This window comes from Pongo pygmaeus, chromosome 15, assembly GCF_028885625.2.
Source record: "Pongo pygmaeus isolate AG05252 chromosome 15, NHGRI_mPonPyg2-v2.0_pri, whole genome shotgun sequence".
Lineage (NCBI taxonomy): Eukaryota > Metazoa > Chordata > Mammalia > Primates > Hominidae > Pongo > Pongo pygmaeus.
The window spans coordinates 95,562,492-95,578,961 of NC_072388.2; the positions used below are offsets into that span (position 1 = coordinate 95,562,492).

The following is a 16,470-nucleotide window of genomic DNA, read 5'->3' on the forward strand; positions in this document are numbered from 1 at the left end:
TAATGGCCCCAAAGTGCAAGAGTAGTCATGCTGGCATATTGTTATAATTGTTCTATTTTATTATTGTTGCTGTTTACCTCTCACTGTGCCTAATTTATAAATTAAACTTTATCATAGGTATGTATGTGTAGGAAAAAAATAGTAAATATAGGGTTTGGCACTACCCTCAGTTTCAGGCATGTGCTGGGACTCTCTGAAGGTATCCCCTGGGGGTAAAGAGAGACTACTATACTTAAAATTCCAGTAACACATCTTCCCCCTTCTCCGCAGCCACAAGAAAACAGGCACTAGGTGACGGGGCAATAGTCATGGAGACGGAGACCAGCAGCAGCTGGAGGGAGGTGTGGGCAGGACTCAAGACAAGCAAGGCAAGGGTAACAGTAGACTGTTACCAACATACTATTAATTGGTTTTATCTTACTCTTCACTTTCCTTGGCTAGAGTTTTATTCTTAACTGGGTCCTAAATATGATCTGTGAGCATCTAGATCATTACTCACTCATGAAAGTTGAGTTGGGGTAGTCGCTGGGTGTATATAAGGTCCTTCCAGAGCCGAAACATGATTCCAAGGCATGATTCTTGTTTTCAGAGTTTATAATGTTTCCAGCCCAAATTTCTCTTCTTAGCTCCGGAAGCGTATTTTCAACTGCCTCATAGACATTTCTGAATGTCCCACAGGCAGTTCAAAATCAACACATAGCTACTATTCTCCCGATCTCATCCACTCACCCAGTTATCCTCCTTTATTTCCTATTTCATTTATCAGTAGCTCGAATCACTGTCACTCGCCCCCACCCAGAATCTCTGAAATAATTTTGGTCTTCTTCCTCTCCATCACCTCTCCCATCCAGAATTAACTATGCCTTCTAAATCTTTCTCAAATTGCTCGCTTCTTCTCTTCCTTATTTCTTTTTTTTTTTTGAGACGGAGTCTTGCTCTGTCGCCCAGGCTGGAGTGCAGGGGTGTGATCTCGGCTCACTGCAACCTCTGCCTTCCAGGTTCACGCCATTCTCCTGCCTCAGCCTCCCGAGTAGCTGGGACTACAGGCGCCCACCACCACGCCCGACTAATTTTTTTTGTATATTTAGTAGAGACGAGGTTTCACCAGATTAGCCAGGATGGTCTCGATCTCCTGACCTTGTGATCCGCCCGCCTCGGCCTCCCAAAGTGCTGGGATTACAAGCTTGAGCCACCGCGCCCGGCTTTCTCTTCCTTATTTCAAACTTCATTTCTCATCTGAACGATTGCAAGAGACGCCTCACCCATCTTCCAGCTTCGAAACCTCTCCTAGTTCAAATTCATTCCTTACACTTTCAGTCATCTTTCCAAAAATATAAATGTAACCTAACTCCTGTTTTAAAACTTTCAATGGCTCCTCCATTCACAAAAAGAAAAATTCAAAATGTCTCAGAATTAACTTCAGGTCTCAGCTCAAAGGTCAGTTCTCTGAAAAGCCTTCTCTATCTGAAGTTGGCCTCCACCATAATTCTAACACCTGGTTTATTAATGCCGCTTATCACAATCTATAACTCCTTTGTCTGTTTATGGAGTCATTATATGCTCTCCCATCTTCCCCTACTCCCTTTATTTTGAGACACGGTCTCATTCTGTCACCCAGGCTGGAGCACAGTGGCATGATCTTGGCTCACTACAGCCTTGACTTCCTGGGCTCCGGTGATTCTCCCACCGCAGCCTTCGGAATAGAGGACTACAGGTGTGCACCACTATGCCCCTTATCTTCTGCCTCTCACTTAACTTTCCAGCTTTATTTTCACTACTCCTCACTAAATATTTTGTGGTTTAGTCACTTCAAAAGTTTCCCTTTCTCCAAATAAATTATTTGCACGTTTTAATTTTTATTTATTTATTTATTTTTCTGAGGCAGAGTTTTGGTCTTGTTGCCCAGGCTGGAGTGCAATGGCACAATCTCGGTGCACTGCAACCTGTGCCTCCTGGGTTCAAGCCATTCTTCTGCCTCAGCTTTTGAGTAGCTGGGATTACAGGCGCCCACCACTATGCCCGGCTAATTTTTGTATTTTTAGTCGAGATGGGGTTTCACCATGTTTGCCAGGCTGATCTCCAACTCCTGACCTCAAGTGATCGTCCCGCCTCAGCCTCCCAAAGTGCTGGGATTACAGGCGTGAGCCACCGCGCCTGGCCTCATTTTATTTTTAAAAATTGTTCTCTTTACCTGAGATGCCCTTCTACTCCTTCTGTCCACTTACCAAACCCTAACATATCAGGATGTGTCTGAAGTGACCTCTTACATGAAGTCTACCTTGACTCCATCCTCAATCCTCAATATTGTTCCTTTTAAATGTCTTAGGCAAGTAGCGTGATATCTAGCACATTCTAGGTACTAAATATTCATCAGCTGTGCTATCTAGCTGCCTCATTCTATGGAAGGCTGAAACAAAAATAGTTTGAAGCAATTATAGACCAAAAGCATGGATGTTTAGCGTCCCTCTCTTCACTGCCTTCTGAGATGCCTGGCAGAGGACAATATAAGCTGAAAAAGTCCCCATTCTTTTATTCATAAAGTACATCGTTAGTGCATTTTTTTTTTTTTTGAACAAGGTCTTGCTCTGTTGCCAAGCTAGGGTGCAGTGGCATGATCAGGGCTCATTGCAGTCTTGACTTCCTTGCCTCAGGTGATCCTCCCAACCTCAGCCTCCCAAGTAGCCGGGACTACAGTTGTGTGCCACCAAGCCCAGCTAATTTTTTTGATTTTTTTTTTTTTAGTAGAGACAACGTCTTGCCATGTTGCCCAGGGTGGCCTAGAACTCCCGAGCTCAAGGAATCCTCTGCCTCCCAAAGTGCTGGGATTACAGGTGTGAGTGAGCCACTGTGCCAGGCCCCAGGGCATCTCTTTACAAGCTGCTTTGAAGTCCACAGCCTTAATACATGATTGAATTATCTGGATCTCAGATTTTCAGTCTTTTAGGGACAACTATTCTACTGGGTCTCCAGCCAAAGCCACCTTGATGACAAGAGGAAAAGAGACTAAGTGGAAGAAATGAGAATCAAATATAAGTCTGTTTCCACATCAGCACTATTTAATGGAAATGAAGGCCACATATATAACTTAAAATTTTCTAGTGGTCACATTTAAAAAATAGGTAAAATTAACTTTAATAGTATATATATATATATATTTTTTTTTTGAGACAGGATCTCGTTCTGTCACGCAGGCTGGAGTGCAGTAGTGAGGTGACGACTCACGGCAGCCTCCACCTCCCACTCCAGCGATCCTCCTACCTCAGTCTCCGGAGTAACTGGGACCACAGGCAGGAACTACCATGCCCAGTTTTGTTTTTTTTTTTACTTTTTGTAGAGACAGGGGTTTCCCTATATTGCCCAGGCTGGTCTCTAACTCCTGCCCAAGCGATCCTCCCACCTCAGCCTCCTAAAGTGCTGGATCACAGGTGTGAGGCATCGTGCCCGGCTTACATTTTCTTTACTGCAATATATCCAAAATATTTCAATGTGCAATCAATATAAAAAGTGATCAGTGAGGTATTTCACATTCCTCGAACTGACACCCGTGCGTATTTTGCACTTCCAGTGCATCCTAAACGAACTAGCCTCATTTCAAGTGCTTAGTGGCCCTAAGTGGCCAAGGGGCTACAGTAATGGGCAGGGCAGGTTTAGGTCCTGTGCTTTTCCCATTCGGAGTCACCAGTCCTACTAGACATTCTGTGAAAAAAGGGAAAGCCTTTGTGAAACTTCCTGAGGACTCACAAATGCACATTATTACATTTAGATTTTAGAACTTTGGTTAAGGCAGCGTCCTGTATTTGATTCTTTCCCTCCTCCTCTCCACTAATCTCCTATGTGACACCGTAGAACTTATAATTCGTTCTAATTCGCAGATGGAGGGAATATGAGAGAGGAGGCTCTGCCTCAAACACTTTCTCAAACTTTTGCCGAGGAGTGGCGAGAAGGTAGACTTCCAGGTCCCACCCGAGATAGATTAAGAGCTGGAAATACAGTCAAGGGGAAATTATGACCAAGACAACCTTTGCTAAAATGCCAGCGGTGACTGCCATTGATGTTCCTATAAAAGGTCAGCTCTATCAGGAAGTTCCAGTGCATCATTTGTTCAAAAGTAAAATCAGCCCGTGTTCCAGAATTCGCGGACTGCCGTCACAGTCCTAACCTACACATTTATTCGTTCAACAAATATTTCAGCGCCTGGGTCAGGCATCAGGAATACACTGGTGGTTAAAACAGACGGAAAGCTCCATCTGGTGGGACGCAGTCTGGAAGGGAAAGGGAGTCCTGGGGACATGTTTTCGTCGGCTCTGGGCTAAACACCTCTCGCCGTATCACACGGGGCCGGCACCGCTGCCCGGCGAAATACTTGTTACTTTGCAGTCCAGTACGAAGCGGCGGAGTAACGGGTTCCAACCCCAGGGCAGCGACTCATGCGAGTCGTTCTAAGCGCCGCGCTGTGGGGTACACACGGTGCACGCGTGGGTGCCTCAGCCCCCTGGCAGCGCCTCCAGGGACGCGCTCCGGGAAAGAGCAGCTGCCGCGACCTCAGGCGGCGGGAAAGGTGGGACCTCACAATGCGCCGGAAGCGGCGCCTCGTGGCTTGGGATCTCTCCGGGTTCTTCCTTGCGCCGTCCACGCCGCACTGCCCACGAGAGCGTCCCCGCCCGAGGGACAACTCACCGCCCGGAGCCTCCCTGACCGTTCCCTTCCACCATCTCCACTGCTAAGTGTGAGAAGACCCGGGTGCTAATTGCCGGGCCGCAGGCAGCCTTATGAACTCCCCTTCCCGTGAGGCTTCGCGGCGGACGGCGCTGGTGCGCAGGCGCACGCACGACGTGCGTGGTGGCGTCAGCAGTTCTAGAACGTTGCTGTGGTAGCGCTCGGGCGCCATGTTAGGACGAAGGGGAAGGAGGAGAAGCGCTTAAAGCGGCGGGAGCGGTGCGGGAGAGGGGTTGGACCCAGGGCTGAGGCAGGCCCCCCCCTCCCTCCCGCCTCAGTGGATCATGCCCAGGGCGGCAGCGGCGGCGGTTGCGGGGGGGAAGTGACTGGGCGGTGCCGGCGCCGGAGACGATGCCGTTGTAAGTAATTTGTATTCTGTTTTCTTTCGCTCGCCGGCTGGGCCTCGGGGGGCGTCCGGGAAGGGGAAGAGGTAGGCGGAGAGGGTGGCACGAGAGCCCGACCCTCCCCCCTGGTAGGAGGCAGGCAGGACTGGGGACCTTCCTGTTTCCTCGCCCGCTCGCCGCCGCACTTCCCCCGTGTGCTGGGTTCCCGCGTCCCCCGACCCTTCCTGGCTGGGTCAGCTGCCGTCGGGCCGGGGGCCTTCCCCTTCCGGAAGAGCTAGTGGAACCTCTAACTAGCCCGGCCACTCCAGCTTCTCCGCCCCGTCCACAAAGAAAACCAAAACAACCCCAAAACAAAACATTGCCCGGCGGTGGGGAACCAAGACCTTGCTCCACGCGGGATCAGCATTTGGGGTTCGGGCTCGCTCTTGGCGCCCCTCGGGCCCATTCGATGTTGCTTTTCTGTTCCTGGTCTGCCTCAGCTTGCTCACTCTCTTCCTCCCGTTGCCAGATGCCTGTTTTGTGCGCCCAAGTTAGCCCCTTTCCACTGACCTTGTCTGAACGTAAGAGCACGAGTTAAAAGCCCAGCTTTGAGCGCTGAGTCCGCCTGCCTCCGCCTCCGCCTCCCTAGCATTCACAGTCGGTCGGAGAAGGGGGCACTTCCCAGGGTGCCCTCCTCCAAAACGACTTATGTATTGCTTTCCCTGTTTTGTTTTGATGGGGTAACCGGGTTTCATTCTGTTTCCTTCTTTCTCTATCTCTGGTGATACTTTTTTTTTTTTTCCTGGTTGTAAGGCTTAAAGCTGGTGTCTTTATGCTTTCTAATGCCACTGCGCGTTTTTCTTTTCTTAGAGGGTTTTTAAAAAGTTTTTTTCTCCCCTCCCCCTTTCTGATAATGAGATATAATTTGGCAGCTCATTGCCAGTAGATTACGGAATTTTTTTTTTCCTGCAAATATACAGCATTGTAGAGGCCTAAATAGTGAGACTGCATTTCTTCCATTTTTGAATATTGAAGCGTAAGAGTGCCTCTTTGAGACCAGGGACCGAGTTTTCTTCATCTTAGTAGCCTCAAAACGCAACATGTAATTGACACTCAAAGTTTTGGTTAAATTCAGGATAAAGATTTTTGTGGTTTCTAGACATCGAATGTGGTAACTCAGGTCTTTTTTTTTTTTAAGTAAGGATAATTTCTTTAGCACATAATCACCGATTGTAGTTTTACAATTATATATGTGTGTGAATGTGTTTCTTTACAGGTGAGACTCTAACTTTGGCACAGACCTTAATGACTTCTATCGAAATTTATGTATTTTAAAAGGATTTTCCATGGCTCCCACCCACCCCCTTATGTTATTAAGAAGTCTATCACATTACTTCTGTGATGAAAACGTTTGTTAGACTTAATTAACTGTACATGTCTAAAATCTTGGAATCTGCATGGTTTCTGTTTATTGATTTTTCCCTTTCATAGAATGATAAGAGACCTTAGGATAACTGAGTCTAAGCAAGATTTTTGTGGTGTTTCTCAGTTCAGTAGGAGATAAATGTTTGCAGTGATGTCATGGGATGACTGCGTTATTAACATTTTGCTGTCTTTGAAAAGGGACTTCTTTTTCTGATAATCATACCAGCATTAAAAATGATAGATGTACACCTTAAAAGGCTTCAATGAAGAAATAACATTAAGTAATTTGTGTCTTATTTCTAGGAATTGAAAGTACTTTTATACCTACTTTCCCCCAATATTCTTTGAAGAGGGAAGGTATGCGTTTCTATGAAAGACCTTAGGTATTTCAAATTCTTCGCGAGTTAGTTCAAGTGTGTAAAATGGAAGACGGGGCCAGGCGCGGTGGTTCACGCCTGTAATCCCAGCAGTTTGGGAGGCCCAGGCAGGTAAATGGCTTGAGGCCAGGAGTTTGAGATCAGCCTGGGCAACATGGCGAAACTTCATCTCTACAAAAAACACAAGTTAGGTGGGCGTGGTGGCTCATGCCTGTAATCCCAGCTACTTGGGAGGTTGAGGTGGGAGGATTGCTTGAGCCCAGGAGGCTGAGGCTGCAGTGAGCCTTGATCATGCCACTACATTCCAGCCTGGGCGACAGAGTGAGACTCAAAAACTAAGTATACCATAATTACTATAGTAAACAGTAGAGAGACCAAAGAATGCCTAGTTAAAGAAAAATAGGGCTTCTTCCTCATTAAGTTGCTTTGTTTTTCATATACTGCTGTCACACTGTCATAAATTTTGTTTTTTTGATGTGTTGGATTGTGATTTCCCAGCTATATTGTGTTTGACTTTCATTTTTGGTATACCTGTCCTAATGTTAAGTTTGGATGGGTGAGTGGCATTGGGGCATGGACCCTAGGTGAGTTGTCAGAATGAATTTAAATCAAAATTATCGAAATTTAGGATATTACGGAACATTTTGATCAAGTGTCCATATTTTGTCTAAAATGAAATTTAGACATATGTAGCTACATATGTTCATATAGTTCATATGTAGCTACAAAACATACTTTTGGAAAGATTATAGTCTGATTTAAGAGCCATGGTGGTGAAGCTTCTGAAAGTTTTGATAGTCTTTGGATCCATTAAACAGAGTTTCTCACCTAGTCATTATTGACATTTATGCCAGATTCATTCCTTGCAGGTGCCTGTCCTGTGTCTTGTAGTTTAACAGCATCCTTAGCTTCCACCTACTGGATTCCAGGAGCTCCACCCTTCCATTTCCCCAGTCATGACAATCAAAAATGTTTCCAGATATTGCCAGATGTGCCCTGGGGTGCAAAATCTGGTCGAGAACCACGGCGTTAACGAAAAGTGTGATGCCCTTATGGAAACTAGATGTATTTCTGCCCTACTCTGTGTTGGTCAGATATTTTTGGCATCAGCTCAGTTCTGAGCATCACACGTATGATAAAAACGTGTAAAGTAGAGTAACCAATATCAGTAGCATTTATGCCACATGCATAGAATGTTGTCGAAGTTACCAAAAAGAGTTACTGCAAGGCTTAGGCGAGACAATAGCAAAAATGTTTGCGGGGGCTGCACAAAAAAGAGGGAATTGTAGTTTTACATCGCCATAACAAGCAGAACTGGTACCTGCTGGTGGATGGTCTGTGCTTCCCAGAACGTGATCTGTGGATGCTTGGGGAGGAGGACCACTGAGATCTTTCAGAGAGTACATAATGTTCAAACTATTTTCATGTTATTGAGATGTTTTGTCTTTCAACATTTGTACTTATGGTGCAAAAGCAGTGGTGGGAAATGCTGTATCCATCATAGGAACAATCAAGGCAGAGAACCGGTATTGTATACAGTCATTTCCTTCCTTCCTTCCTTGCTTCCTTCCTTCCTTCCTTGCTTCCTTCCGTTCTTGACGGAGTCTTGGTCTGTCGTCAGGCTGGAATGCAGTGGAGCGATCTCGGCTCACTGCAACCTCCGTCTCCCGGGTTCAAGCGATTCTCCTGCCTCAGCCTTCCAAGTATCTGGGACTACAGGTGTACGCCACCACGCTCAGCTAATTTTTGTATTTTTAGTAGAAACGAGGTTTCACCATGTTGGCCAGGATGGTCTCGATTTCCTGACCTCGTGATCCCCCACCTCGGCCTCCCAAAGTGCTGGGATTACAGGCATGAGCCACCGCGCCCGGGTGTCATTTTATTTCTTGAAGACTGCACACTCACGGTTTAAAAAGCTTTTGATGAAACAGTAAAAAGAGGTTAATTTTATTAAATCTTGACACTTTGTCTTTTTAATGTACTGTGACCACGGAAAGTACTTGTGAAGCTGTATCCTGGGGAGTAAAATGGTGGTTTTGAGGAGCACTTGTATGTTGATTTGTGAGCTAAACTAGTGTTTTCATGGAGCTCCATTTTTATCTGAAAGAACAAGTGATGAACTGTGGATATTCATATTTGAGTATTTAGGAGACTTACATGAGAAGAAAGCAAGTCTGTCACTTCAAGGTAAACAACTGACTGTATTCCTGGCCAGTGAAAAATTTGAGCTTTCAAGCAAAATATAGAATTTTAGAAAGCTTGCTTTTCCATCATGAGCTTGACACTTTTTCCCAATACTTAAAAGATGTTTCTGCTGACATTGGTGGTAATATTAATGCATATAGTTTTAATGCTGTATAATGTGTGCTTAAAAAAAACAATGTTTTTTAATATTTGGTAGACCTGTATAATTCAGTGAACCCATATTTTCCACATGACCATTTGTGATGTAATAATATCATATGTGCATTCAAGGGTACATTCAGAGTGCGAGGTAAACCAGATTTTAATGCAACAGAGTACCGAGGGTTTATTAATAGGGTTTTAACTTTCATATTGTAACTAATCTTTTCAAAACTGCCACTTGTGGAGTTCTGGTGTAGTATCAAAGAAGACTACTCATAATTAATTGAAAAGACTAAATACTCCTCTTTTCGAATTATAATGTTGCTCCCAGCACTATGGGAGGCCGAGGTGGGAGGATTATTTGAGCTTATAAGTTCAAGACCAGCCTGGGTGACATAGCCATCTCCACAAACAAAAAGAAACAGTTATAATGTTGGTTTGATGCCAGGTTTTCTTCATATGCTTCAACTAGAGCAATTTATTGCAACAGATTGAATGCAGAAGCAGCTATGAGAATCCAGCCGTCTTTGGTTTAGCCAGAAGTAAAGAGATTTGCAGAAATGCAAAAGCATGCCATTCTTACTAAATTTTTTGTTTTGGAAAATAGTTTTTTTAAAGCTATGTTAACATGTAGTGAGTTTCTTGTTATTTAAATGAATAAATACTTTAAAAGTTCTTCAGTTATAATTTCCAATGCAGTGGATATTGGAAAGCATAATGCATGTAAGTAAGAGCTCTTTGGAGTGCTCAATACATTTTAAGAGTTGTAAAGGGGTCCTGAGACCAAAATGTTTGAAAACTTGAGAAATCGTGCTTGAGAACAGCTGCCCCAAGATGAAGTAGACTTTTCAGTGGTGGTATGAGCTGCCCATGCAGCACCTCTGGTGTTTTTTTGTTTTTCGTTTTTTTTGAGACAGAGTCTTGCTCTGTTGCCCAGGCTGGAGTGTAGTGGTGCTAGCTCGGCTCACTGCAACCCCTGCATCCCAGGTTCAAGTGATTCTCCTGACTCAGCCTACTGAGTAGCTGGGATTATAGGCCTGTGCCACCACATCCGGCTAATTTTTGTATTTTTAGTAGAGACAGAGTTTCCCTGTATTGGCCAGGTTGGTCTCGAACTCCTAACCTCAGGTGATCTGCCTGCCTTGGCCTCCCAAAGTGCTGGGATTACAGGCCCACCACGCCCGGCCTCTGGTGGTTTTCTGAACACTGCACTTCACCCAACCCCAACTGTCTGTGATTTAAATAAAATTTTTTTGTTGTTGTCAGTGAAAAACAATTTAGTAGATAACCTTTAGGAAAGATAACAGAACTGTGGGAGATTTTGATTCTCAGATTTTAAAATTTGGAGTTTTTGTAGTGAATTGCTGCTCAGTAAATGTTGATTATGGTTTTGAGATGTGGTGTTTTACCTTAAACATGTTTTCAGTCCATATTTTTTGGTAGAGAAGTTGGAAGGCAAGGTATTGGAATTGAGTAAATTTATGAGCCTACTCAGTTCCTATCCCTGATTGTTTTCCTCACCTTCTTAAGGCAGAAGCCAGTTCTGGCTTGATAACAACTTTAAAAATGTTTTGGCTCATCAGAACATTCTATTCCTGGGTAACTAAGTCAACTTTAGGTTAACATTACAATTAAATTTCATCTTCAATTTTATCTGGGCAAGTTTATAAACCTAGCTTCTTTCAGGTAAAATGAGACCATTTGGCTTCTTAGCTAGTTCTCATTTTAGGAGGGTGTGTGTGTCTCTTTTGTTCTGTATGTTCAGGGTTCTAATTACCTAGCAGCTTTTAAATAATTGGACAATGCCAGTTTATGATTTACAAAGCAGCAACATTATAGGAGGTAATTGGTTCCCCTAAAAGTTGGTTAAAGTTGAGGCTCAAAAGAATACCTGACCAAGGTCATAAAGGTACTAAATTGTAGATTGGGGCTTAAATCAACTCTGGATTCCGTGTTCCATTCTCATTCCAGTACACTATACCATCTCCTGTGGACACTGTAGGGAACCATGTGTGGTTAGCTCAGTTGGAGTCTTTATTTTTGAGACAGGATCTCACTGTTGCCCAGGCTGGAATGCAGTGGTGCGATCATGGGTCACTGCAGGCTTGACCTCCCAGGCTCAAGGGATCCTCCCACCTCAGCCTCCCGAGTATCTCGGACTACAGGCACGCACCACCATACGTGGCCAATTTTTGTGTTTTTTATTGTGACAGGGTTTTGCCACATTGCCCAGGCTGCTCTCAAACTCCTGGGCTCAAGCAGTCCCACCTTGGCCTCCCAAAATGCTGAGATTACAGGTGGCTCATGCCACCATGCCGGGCCAGTTGGAATCTCTGTGTAGTTTCAAGTAGAATTAATTTTCAAGCTCAATTTTTTTGTGTGTGTAACATTTAAATCTCAAAGTATTTACATAATAAAAAATATATACAAAAGTATATAAACAAAAGTAACATATAGTGTACACTTGTAGTATACACAGAATGTAACATACTATAGAACCTGAGATCTTGTGCATTGCTTAATGATTGAATATATTCTGAAAAAATGTGTTAGGTGATTTTATTGTGGGAACAGTATACTTAACACAAACCTAAATGGTATAGCCTGCTATGCACTTAGGCTGTATGATATGGCCTATTGCTCCTAGGCTATAAACCTGTGCAGCATGTTACTGTACTGAATACTGTAGGCAGTTGTAACACATTAGGAAGCATTTGTGTATCTAAATGTATGTAAACACAAAAGGAATAGTAAAAATACGGTATTATGCTGTTATGGGACTACTGTTCTATGTTTGGTCTGTTATTGACTGAAAAATGCTGTTATGTGGCACACGACTACTTTTAATGGCTTTATTTGTGTATATATTCTTATTTAAAGCCATGCACAGATTTGCCACTTAGACGTTGCTTGGTGGCCAGTACCTTTTGTGGGAGTTGCCTTTTTTTGTTTTTTGTTTTTTAAATCTTTGGAAATTGTATGTAGGCCTTCTGAACTGTATAGCAATCTCATTTGTGGAAACTTAAGGATTTGGGAAAGAAAAAATAAAGGCATTCTGTTAGATTTCTTTCTTCCTTTTTTGGTACAGAATTATTTTTCAAATTTGTATTCCCTCTATATTTTGTCCAGAAATTGGCTTCTTGGATTTTACGGCAGTTTTTATAATTTTGAGGTTGATCAAGAATAGTGTTTCTGTCATTTTGATCATTAGGAACATTTAAATTGCATTTCCTGAAATTACTGTCTGTAATACTGACTTACTATAATTTTGACTATTTTCTGACACATTTTCACACTCTTTTGTACTTTTTCAGGTCCTGTTTCATACTTCATTAAATTTACATTTCTTTAATTTTCAAGTTGTACTTGGCAAGTTGATGTAGGAGTGCACAATTTGGCTTTTTTTTTTTTTTTTTTAAGTTTCTCCTAGCCATATGAGAGAGAGGGACACACACACACACAAATACATGCGCTTGTGTGCAAAGGGGCAGTTGGAAGTACCCTTAGGAAGTGAGGAAAAATAACTTGTCCATTATAGTAATTGCATAGCAAGTACCCTTTCTGTGCATAAGCAACCTTGAATTTTCAGTTTGGCCTTGGGCTTTATCATACATACTTTATTCACCTTGAGCATAAACAAACTATTACATCATCTTTGAGCCTCTGCTGCTGCTTTACTAAATATTGGCTGGATGGCCCACCTGCAGTACGTTTTTAAGAATATAGTGGGATCTAAATATTTTTAGTACCACTTACACAGAACACCTTACGGTGGGCCAGTTAACCATCGTTTTAATTTCTTAGCAAATACATTATTTTGGCGATATTCTTGCCTCTAAGCTACTATCATGCTGTATACCTTGTGAAAAAGGAGACTGTATTATTTTGGTGATATTCTTGCCTCTAAGCTACTATCATATGCTGTATACCTTGTGAAAAAGGAGATTGTATTATTTTGGCTAAGAATTAATATTTAATGCACATTGAGATACTTTAGAGAGATCCCCTGTATCTTTTCTGTTCATGTCCTTTGAATGAGCACATTAAGGTTAAGACCTTTAAACAGCAAATTCTACTGTGGTGAATTGTTACTTTAAATAAGTTACTGTAGTTTATCTGATTGGTTCCAAAGAAGAATATTTAGCAAGTTTGGCTTTCAGTTTTAACTCTATCATGCAAATAATAAAGCGTTTTCTGTTAAGTAGTAGCTATAAATTGGGGCAGTTGACTCTGTTAATATCATGGGCCACAACTTGTTCCAAATGCCTAATATCACTAGGTGGGGATTAATCAGTAGTGCCTGATGAGTTTTGTATAAATTGAGACACAGGCGGGCTGTGGTGGCTCATGCCCGTAATCCCAGCACTTTGAGAAGTCAAGGTGGGAGGATTGCTTGAGCCCAGGCGTTGGACACCAGCCTGGGCAACATAGTGAGATCCTGACTCTATTAAAAAAAATTAAATTGAGATGCAAAGTACTTAAACATTAACTATTTAAGGAAAACACCAATGGAAATATGATGTTCTGTCCTTTTGTGTGTTAGTAGTCATCTGCCTAAATTACGCCTCTCCCTTCCTATCATTTACTGTGTACACTTTAACCTTCTGGCATAGTCATGATTTTATCTTTGTTTCTTTAATGGTTTTTTTCCCAAGCTTCTACTTTGCACTTGTTGTTTAAGGATCTGAATCCCAGACTAAATTTGAGATTGTCATTGAAAACAGAGACTACCTTAAGCATCTTTGTATTTCTGATTTTATTTAGCATTGTCTTTTATGCATATTTAGGAATTTGGTACATTTCAACCTAATAAATACTGTACTTTCTGACAAAAGGTAGATGAGAAAAAAGTGCTTTTAGGAAAATTGAGTTGATGTTTAATAACCTTGGCTGCCCTAGCAGCTTCCTGGAGCAATAAATAAAGCAATATTTGCTTTGGATTTACAATTTGTAGCCACAGAGTATTGCACTAAAAAGCTATTTTAAAAATCTTGGTTTATTTCACAAAATAGTGTTTTAATTAGCATAAACTGAGTTTTTAGCTAATAACCAAAAGCTAATTATTGTTTTAATTTGAGGATTTGTTTGGTGTCCCTTGCTGCCATTTTAGGGGGTTATTTTAGCCTCCTTGCTATAACTATTCTAATTTAATGGCGAACGGTAGAATTAGTTGACTTTTAACTTTTGCAAGATTATTAATATCTACTTTAAATAATTTAACATGTTGAAATAAGTTTATAAAATATAAGGTAAAATTTTATGGTCTCAATTCTGCTTGGTCGTGTTTCTATGAATGTGTTACGGACATAATATACAAATAGTTAAAAAAATGGGTGTCATGGTGTATGCCTGTAATCTGAGCTATGAGGGAGGATCGCCTGAACTCAAGAGTTTAGATCAGCCTGGGCAGCAGAACAAGACCCCATCTCTAAAATTTAAAAAAAAAAAAATCTTTATCTATATGACTACATATTGTAAATGATGTGCAGAGGTGCCTCAGTATAGGGATGATTATTATAGGCTATGAAATCCGCTATCTGGGTTCATATTCTGGTCCAGTAAACTTAGTCAAGGCTTCTTTCTTAGTTTAATAGTAAGAGTTGTTAGAAAAAAATTGGGAATAATTTAAAGTGCTTGACTTAATATGTGAGTTATGTTGAAATTTCAGTAGATGGCAGCTATGATCATAATTATATTCTGCCACTTTTTTTTCTCCTGATACACATGCTGCTACACGTACTATCTCATTGCTTTATTTGGGCATAGTTTTAAGTTGTAAGCATGTACTGTAATTAACCAGTTCTTTACTGATGGATATTTAGGTGGTTTCCAGTTTTACTTCATTGCATACTCTGCTCAGTGAACAACCTTGAATACCTCTGTGTGTTAGTTCTATGAGAAAGGTTCAAATTCCAGAACCTATGAGATCAAGAGAGTTAATTTACAAATGAATGAACTAAGTACCAAAGAAGCTCCCTTTTTAGGGGATAGCCCTGGGATAGACACTGCTCATTTCAAGCTTATTTTTGTTATGCCGGAATTCGGGTCCCTATTTTGGTCTGTCTTCCAGTCTTTGCACCCATACTCTAACAGTGGCTGGAAATGTATATATTTTTTATTGTTTGCTTTTTGCTTTTTTTGGGGATGGAGTCTCGCTTGTTGCTCAGGCTGGATTGCAGTGGTGTGATCACAGATCACTACAGCCTCAGCTTCCTGGGCTCAAGAGATCCTCTTGCCTCAGCCTTCTAAGTAGCTGGGACTACAGGTGCATGCCACTACAGCTGGCTAATTTTTAAACTTTTTGTACAGATGGGGTCTTTCTGTGTTGCCCAGGCTGGTCTCAAACTCCTGGGCTCAAGGGATCCTCCTACCTCAGCCTCCCAAAGTGACGGGATTACAGGTCTGAGCCACTGCACCAGGCCTGGGGATTTAGCTTTTTATGTAATATTTTATATTTTAAAAATGTGTGATTAAAGAGAATGTGTCTTCCAACTTCATGGCTTTCAGTTTGAACCTTCTGTCCTAGTATTTCTGTAATAAATAGATCCCTGGAGATAAAGTTGCTAGACAAACTCTTAAAATTGGTATGTGCATTTTTAATTTTGGTAAATATCAGATTGCTTTTTAAAATGATGTAACAAGTTTGCTTTCATCGTGATGAATAAGGGCTCGTTTTTTTTACACCATGGCCAACATTGGAGGTTTTTTGTCTTTCATTCTTACCACATATATTAAATTTTGTTTTTCATTAATCTGGTTGTCTTAATTTGCTTCCCTGATATGCAGTGAAACTTTTTAAAAAATTAATTGAAGAATTCTTTATGTATTCAGACTGTTGCTGTTTTGGCATAAATTGCATGTATTTTCTCCTTTTATCATTTGCTTTAACTTTCCTTATGTGCTATATTGTTATTATATAAAAGTTGGAATATTTTGATATAAGTAAACCTGTTTTTATGGCTTTTGCATTCAGAGCTTGACTAAGGCTCTGAAAATGTTTTTTATTTTCTTTTAGTGCCTTTATGCTTTTTAAATATTTTTGAAATAGCATCTGGGTTTTAGATTTTACTATGGACAGTCAAAGCCATTTGAGTATTTCATAGTTGTCTTCACTGACTTAAAATGTTTATCAGTATATGTCCAAAGATGATCATGCTTTGCCTATTTGAACGTATGATCGTTAAACTCCAGTTAACAAATCATAGGAACTTGCACTATTTGCATTAGATATCTTTTTTTTTGAGACTGAGTCCCCCTCTGTCGCCTAAGCTGGATCTCGGCTC

The 16,470-nt window shown here is 41.6% G+C and overlaps 1 protein-coding gene across 6 annotated transcripts in view; it reads left to right on the plus strand.

Moving 5' to 3' along the window:
- The first annotated feature begins 4,425 nt into the window (after positions 1 to 4,425).
- The window catches only part of PAPOLA (poly(A) polymerase alpha), a 65,091-nt gene continuing 53,046 nt past the window's right edge, over positions 4,426 to 16,470 (plus strand). For all 6 annotated transcript variants that reach the window (XM_054447403.2, XM_054447404.2, XM_054447405.2 and 3 more), the window contains exon 1: positions 4,426 to 5,075. In XM_054447403.2, the coding sequence (XP_054303378.1) occupies positions 5,068 to 5,075 (8 nt within the window). In that variant the 5' untranslated portion in view covers positions 4,426 to 5,067. The remainder of the gene's footprint in view (positions 5,076 to 16,470) is intronic.